The 7,920-nt window shown below is 46.4% G+C and overlaps 1 protein-coding gene across 1 annotated transcript in view; it reads right to left on the bottom strand.

Moving 5' to 3' along the window:
- Positions 1–597, bottom strand: part of HOXA10 (homeobox A10) — a 2,799-nt gene extending 2,202 nt beyond the window's left edge. Inside the window, exon 1 of the mRNA XM_026033355.1 lies at positions 8–597. Within this exon, the coding sequence (XP_025889140.1) occupies positions 8–597 (590 nt within the window). The remainder of the gene's footprint in view (positions 1–7) is intronic.
- Between the last annotated feature and the right edge of the window lie 7,323 nt (positions 598–7,920).

The following is a 7,920-nucleotide window of genomic DNA, read 5'->3' as shown; positions in this document are numbered from 1 at the left end:
CGTGGGCCCCGCTCCGCAGCTCCGCGCCGCGCCGTACGCCTGCGAGAGGCGGAAATAGCCCGGGACCGGCACCCCGCCGCCGCCGGGGCTGCCCGAGCCGCCCTCGGCGCTCAGGCGCGGGAAGGGAGCGGGCTCGGCGGCGGCCGAGCCCTTGGGGCATTTGTCTGAGTCATAGAGGCARTAGGAGTTCTCCTCCTTAATGTTTTGAGCGAAGGAGCACGAGGTGGCCTGCTGGCTCTCCGGCTCTTCCATGCGGCAGGACCGCGGGGGGTCTAACCACACTTCCATGCTGGACACGTAGGGGTGCGAGGTGGGGACCATGCTTGGAGAAGTACCTTCATTGCGTTTGCCCAAAACGGGGAAAAGTCCGCAGCTTTGCAACCCGTAGGACAGATCGGACGCTTGTGGCAGGTAGATCCCACTGTTGGGATAGTAGCCGCCTCCGCCTCCGCCTCCGCCTCCTGCTCCCGCCGCTTCCCCTCTGCCCGAGCTGATCAGGGAGTCTACCAAAAAAGAGTTTGCAGCCGGGCTCTCTGAGCATGACATTGTTGTGGAATAATTTGGCGAAGGGAGCAGATAGCCCTTTCTGGCTGACATTTCTTGTGCAAAACATGCTGAATATGATTAGAGATACCCCCGCACCACGGCAGGCGCTTGCAGCCAATGGAAACCCGGGCCTCCCCAGCAACCCCTCCCCGTCTGGTTTCGTATGCACGGAGCTGCTCCCAGGTCGACCTCTGAATTTGGGATATATATGTGTATATAAATGTGCGATATGGATTTCTGGGCGCGCACGTGCGCCTGTGCGCAAGCCTGCATCCCGGGAGCGCGCGCGCTGCGCGTTTTGGTGCCACTTACGCCAAGTTTCGCTCCCCTGTTATCACACGCACCGCTATAAAATAGCCCGGCGGTCTTGATGTTTATTATAGCGAGGATGAAGCGGTCTAGAGATGAAGCTTTTATTACCACTGCTCGCCCCGCAGCCGGGCTCGCAGGAAGCACTGCGCCATCGCCACCCCGCGCAGCCCCTGCTTGCCACGGAATTAATAAAGCCCCGCTTTGCATGCCCAGGMGCTGCGCCTTTTATTGGATTGTCTCATTTTTTAAGAAATAAAAGGCATGTTATTGTTTAGCACGGATCATTGGAAACTGTAAACGGGCCTCGTGTCGCTAGCGTTAAACTACTGATGAATGGGCTGCTTCCAGCCGAAAATCACCACCAAAACCCCAGGCTAGACTTAAATTTACTAGAAATAAAAATGTTCGCTGCTGTGCTGAAGAATCTATTAGGAACCCACGCCACTCCAGGAGGATTGATTGTGCGGTCGCAGTTTCCAGGACTTTAGTTAACGTTGGACTCTTCCCGAGCCCTGATCGCCACTTAAAATATCAAGCCAGACATATGCCACAGAAAGAATCCAGACGTGAGCAGTTCAAATGGATTCGCACAGGATGCTACACACCCCGTTTATTGATGTGTTTATATTTGGGCGATCATTTTTATTCCCCCCCCCCGTAAACCCCCTCCCGCTTCCCTCCCCACTTGGACCATTCACTCTTCGCCTCTTCAAAAGCACCGTCTCGTTCATGAGCAAAGTACTAAATAATGGAAAGAATAAGTAGATGAATCCAGAGATACTAGACAGCTCTGCCCAGTCAAAATGCCATTGCGGCGGAGGGAGCAGACAGATAGCAGACAGACAGGCACGCAGACAGAGAGACAGATAGATTTTCTAATGAATTGCTAAATGCTCCTTGCTTTCACTTCCATCATCTCTCGCTTATGCTTTTCCAAAGTCGCCTAGATGCCTGGCCCGGAGGATTAAGGACCTTTAATCGCAGCAAAGTCTGGGTCTGCTCAGGGCTTCCCCGGCGCCTGCCCCATCCGTGCGCCGAGCAGGGCCGGCTCCCCCGCGGCCCCTTCGCGCTCCGCTTCTCGGAGCGGAGCCACAGGCGGGGTGGGGAGGCCGSAGCCGGCAGGGGCGGCAGATTTTGGCCACCGAGGCCTGGCGGGCCCGAGCGGGGCTGCTCCCCGCGGCCGCCCCGGAGCGCGGCCAGCGCGGCCCCGCTCCGCGCCTCCCCGCGCCGCCCCGCGCCCCTGCGCGACCACACGGCACTGCTCCCGCTGCCAGCCCCGCTTTCCCTGCAGCCCATCGATCTGTCCAGCCCCACGTGCTTCCCCATTTAGTGTTTGCCTCCGACGAGACTATTATTATTATTATTATCATTATTATTATTATCATTATTTTCTCATAATAATGATTTTTTATTTTCTTCGCTTTATTTCCTATTATTTTCCCCCCACTTCACCATTTCCCCAGGCAAGTTACCCACGAGCATGCCGGAGACAAATAGGCGCAAATGTTAGTTTCCGTAGGCAAGTTAAGCTGGTGGGGCCCTCCCGAGGCTCTGTCCTTGTCAGATGGAAATGCTGGAGCAGGGAGAGGTTGTAACAACTTGGCAATACCCATAAAACCTTTATGGAAAGRCGCCTTATTTTTCCAGTGTGAGCAAATGTGCCTTATAGCAAGGCTTACTTAGGAGTGCTAAGCGGGTCTTGCCTGTCGGATGCGGTGATAGGAGTAGATCCAGCAGCCTATAGAAATCCTTCTATTTTTGCCTTCCATCCGCAATTCCTTCTACAATGTTATTTGTATTTCCCAAACCTGACTTGCCCCACAACGTGTTAATGTGTGATGGACAAACTCTTATCAGATTCCTATGAGGGCCATATCACTGCTAGCAAAATTAATACCATATAAGGAACCATTTTATTGGCCAGTATACAGGAATGCTATTATCAATAGGCTTAACGTTATAAATACAGATCTAAATAAAATGAAATGTGAGCCCGAGATCCACGTTCCAAATACATTTCTCTACACAAGTCAGGTATAAAAATTACTCCGGGGAAGTCCGCTCTTGCGGTATGTTTATTTTGCATTTGCCAAATTAAATAGAAATGGATTGCAAACTTAAAACCCATACGGAATCGAGGAGTAACACTTGAAATCCTTCCAAAGCTGTTTTTAAAATAAGCAGTTCGCTTTCAGAAATTGGATTAAAGGGGGAACGGGTCTATAAAATTACGTTACAATCCTTGTCAGGCGAAAAAAATTGACTCAAAACCTATCGGAACAAACACGAATTGGCTTCCTCTTTGAAAACTGATGCAGAAAAAAAAAAGATCAGACAAAAGTCATGGGSACCAGAGATGATTCGGAAGTAGATTTTTTTTTTWTWTWWMWYTTTTYCCCCCCTCCCCCCATAGKTTTTGTTACAAAGATTCGCCACGCAAAGCCTCGAATTTAGCCCTCGGTTGCTTTGACCCAAAGGAGAGTGTGTGGCTCCTGCAGGAGCTGCTGTCGGAAAATCTGTTCTGTGCCCCCTTTTTGCTGTGTTTATAAAACCGAGCAAGGGAGGTTTGATGGTCAAGGCACTCCGTGGAGATCATGAACTCAGCTAGGCGGTGCATTAGCCCCGCTTTCTTTAATCACTAACAAGGCCAAGGCAAATAGTAACCAGCATCATCAAGCCCAGTGAAGTAAAACTAATAATGTRCGCTTGATTCTTAACTATAAAAGATAATGGTCAATTCTGACTAAACTGAGCTAATTTGGCATGTATTGTGTGTTGCTACTGCATTTCCAGCGCTTAGCAATGCGTCCCTTGGAGCTTAACCCCTACTTAAAAGAATATTTTAAAGAATACTGTGGACGCCAGCGTCCATTTTTTWAAATTCTTCTTCTGTAAGTAAAGATATCCTAGGGTCCATAAATTCTATTAAATAAAATTCTGATAAATATCAGAATCAGTAATATGGTGGTTTCAGGGAGAATCTACATTCACGCATGCACAGACAACGCTATCAAAATAAAGCTTTATTGATCTAAGAAAAATATAATAGATGCATTAATAGAGTCGTTAACCTATTTTATTGGCTTGACTAAAATTAAAAACAAACAAAAAAAAGAAATAAATAAAACCCGACCGCTCGGCCTAAGCAGGCTCCGATTGGAATATTCAAAATACGTCAGGTTAAATCATGATTTATCCATTTATTATATCCCCTATAAACCCAAACATACTGAATTGGTGATCAAGGGACGCATTTCGTAAGCTAATTAAAATATACTCTCATTTGCTCTCATTTATAGAGCCGGGAAAGCTGCAATTTGCGAAATTGTAAATGGCCTTGCAGTTGGCTATAGGAGTGCATGCGCCGCCTATCTGAAGATACAGCTGCAGTTTACATTTTATACATCGCCAAAAAATTAAGGCAATCACAGTATAGTTATTTAATATTGGAACTGTCAGTTGTCAGGAACATGTGTGTGTGCCAAATTTTTTTTTTCTGGATTTGCTCCAAAGAAGGCGGAATTCAATCAGGAGATTTAGGAACTGCGTCGGTGCCAAGTTAGGTGACAAGTGATGGCCCCACTAGTTTTATCTTTATTAGAAATTCTTCCAACTTGGGGGGGTTAGGGGGGGTAAAAGGGAGGATTGACTTGTGGCGGATTATCCTGGTGAAATATTAGGGTGAGAATTAATTTTATTCCAGGTATTCCAGCCATCCAGAGGCCTGTTCTCCTAAATATATTTTATAGTTTATGTGTATCACTTTACTCTTTTGGATTAGGAACATATTTTGCAAGTAATTCTGACGATCTCTGAATTCCCGTATGCGGCAGAATAAAATTCCCCCCATCCGACGCATGAAGGGCTGATCCCACCGCCCGTCCTACGCCTTGGCGAAGGGGAGCGGTGCTTCCTATTGTCCGTATGGCCGAAAGCACCCTTCGGAAACGGGAGGGAGGGTAAAATCTTAAATATATGGGCCTATMTTTTAAGGATAGAGAGTTAAAAAATAAATAAATGACTAAATAAATAAATAAATAAATAAGACACTTGAAAACTTTATCGCTTCTCCTTGTTTTTTTTTGTTTGTTTTTTTCCCAGCAATCTTTTCTTTAAATTAGATCTGAATACAAACACAAATATATATATAACTAGTAGCATAACTTGGATCTCAGCCACACACGGTCGGATTTCAAAGCGTTTAAGAAAAAGATTGTGAGAAAATTAAAAAAAAAAATAGAAAGAAAAAGCCAACAAAACACAAACCCGGAGAGCTTATGAGAAAACCTCCCAGGGATTTGAATGTGGCATGTGAACTGAAGTTGAGTACGCGATTAATTAAACACAGTGTAGACACTGAGTTGGCTCCGCTTCTTCCCTCCGAAACATGCAAACCCAAATCATGTGAAATAATAAACAGTTATTGTAAGAAACAAGCTTGTTTTTTTAAAATATTATCCTATGACCGCTGCCGTCAGTAAACAATTCGTAACCAGAGGGCGCTTTAACTGCTGCTGGGGGCCCTTTGATTTATTTAACTGAGCATTGAATGGGGCAGGGAAACAACAAGGGGAAAAATAAATATTTGATCAAATATGCTGAGTTTAACTTGAGTGGTGTAAAATAAAATTTAGCAAAGGGACCCTTGGCGCTTGCCCTGCTCCTCCTCAAAACGTGACTCCTTAAGCCCTGACATTTCCGAGGAGAGGTCAAAAGAGATCAAAATCCCCGCGCTTTTAATGGAACATCTTTGATGAAATCGATAGGTTCCGATAACCATCTCAAAACTGCTCTCTACCGACTAAACATATGCTTTCAACTATACTTTCGACAGTCCCCTACGAGTACAAATTGAAAATACTGCTTTTTTTTCTTCTTCAAATATACTGTAGTCACGTTCCCTTAGTTTCCATATGAAGACTCTTAAGGACAAAACGACCCCTATTTTCAAACAGTTATTCAAATATTGTACATTATCCCGAAAGGAACGCGTGGATTAAAATATGCAGCCAAACCAGTATGTCCATATAACACCACCTTCCGCCCCCCGCCCCCCTTCTCAAATGGAGACATAACAAAAACATGTGAAACTTTTATGGGCGAGAAAAGTAACCTGGAGTTAGAGATACTCGTAGCCAGGATAGGGTTTCAAAGCTGCAACCCAGAGCAGCCCCCGGCACACGAGAATGTGTGACTATTGTTTGTTTACAGCACATGTGCTMTTTGAGATACATAAATAGAGAGATAGATGGATGCACAGATACCCAAATCTGTTTTTACGCCACCATTGAGTGAATATGCAAGCAAATACGAAAATTTTAATATAATATAAATGTRTCAAAATTTGTTCGCTACAATCTGTGTTCAGCTGCGATGGAACAACTAGCCTTTAGGGTTAGCAAACTGCGCTTACTGCACTACAGTTCAAGTCCAATAAGACCGTCAGAATTGTCTGTCATTTGCAGTCTATGTTGCTATAGATCTCTTTGATTGAAGACACCTACTGTTCCACACATAAATGTCAACTTTCATAATATTTCCAGTGCTATGGTTTTTATAACTGGAAGAAATCTACAAGTCTCTCTCCCTTAAAAAAAAAAAAAAAAAAAAAAAAAAATCAGATAACGTGGATTTTCCACGCAGCTGGCCAAAATTTGCAAAGAGAAAGAAAAAGGTCAACTGCAACTCAGAAAGATCCTTCAATATTATATCACCTCATAAGTTTAATCATCAAGTTTTTTATTTTTTCCCCTGCTTGCAGTTCCCTTCCCAAGTGCTTAATTGAAACAAAGTCGAAGCAGGGCCCGTGCGGGCTCTCCAAGCAGCCCTGCGATAACGGCGCATTCCTCTCATTGCTCCCCGCTGCYGGGGAGAGCACTTACCTCGCGCTGCCCACCCCGGCCTCCGCGCCCAGCCCTGGCCAGGGGCTCGCTGCGCCTCGCCCGCGCTCGCTGCCACCCCGGCCCACAAAGGGAAATAATTTAACACGCGGCTCCTAGGATGCAAAGTGAACAAAGGCCAAGAGGATTTTTTTTTTTTCCCCTCCTTTCCAGGGCTGCTGCCCTCGGCCAGGGCGGCTTTGACATTGATCTGAAGATCGCCATCTCGTGGCAARCCGGGCCCTGTGCCGCGCTGGCCACGGCTCTGTGCCGGCTCCGGCCTCGGTGCCGGCCCCGGTGCTGGCCCGCGCTGCGGCTCCCTTTGCCAGGAGCAGCCTCCGCCGCGTTTATAGCCGGGYCCTGGGCGTTTGCGAGCGGACGAGTCACGGACACTTTTTATGGCCGCATTGTCACAGCGGTTCAGAGGATGCGATTTTATTGGGCTAGGAAATCAAMCCCCCAACCAGAGGAACTCCATGGTTTAACTGTCTCCAGGATTGGCTCTGAATGCCAGTTAATTTTTAACCAGGAGAGGAAGCTTTCTCGCTAAACTTTCATTGCCATTCAGCTCTCCATCCCTCCCTCCCCGGCCGCCTGCCTGGGTCTGTCTRTCCACCTCTTTTTACTCCGCAACTCACTGTAGCACGATAGACAAACAAACAAACAAGAAACATCTCTCCCCCCTCTCCTTTTTTAATTTTTTTTTTTGTTTATGTTCCCCCTTTTTCAGCATTTTCTTTGACTAGACGTTGTCTGGGTGGCGGATGTCAACAAAGGCCCAAAGTCAGTAAGTCCTTCACCTCAAGGTTATGGGTGATGTCCAAGCAATACAGAAGTTCAAAGCCAGTAAACAATACGAAAACAGAATGTACTTTCTTTTGCTGATTAGGTTTAGGGTCAACATGCAAGATTCACTCTTCCCCAAACACATTCCCATCTCAGCTATTGTTTTGTTTGGGGTCCCCCGCCTCGCTTTCTAACTTTCTCCCCGTGCCCTCCGTCCCCACCGCCTCAGCCCACCCCCGCCTTGCCTTGGAGATCAAGGACAATTTCAAACAGGCCATTTCCACCCCACTGCCATGCGGATTTTTCTTTCTTTCTTTCTTTCTTTCTTTCTTTCTTTCTTTCTTTCTTTCTTTCTTTCTTTCTTTCTTTCTTTCTTTCTTTCTTTCTTTCTTTCTTT

The sequence above is a fragment of the Nothoprocta perdicaria genome, unplaced genomic scaffold (assembly GCF_003342845.1).
Source record: "Nothoprocta perdicaria isolate Ctin4 unplaced genomic scaffold, notPer1 scaffold_128, whole genome shotgun sequence".
NCBI lineage: Eukaryota > Metazoa > Chordata > Aves > Tinamiformes > Tinamidae > Nothoprocta > Nothoprocta perdicaria.
Note: the sequence above shows the minus strand (reverse complement) of the source record. Positions and strands in the feature narration are given on the sequence as shown.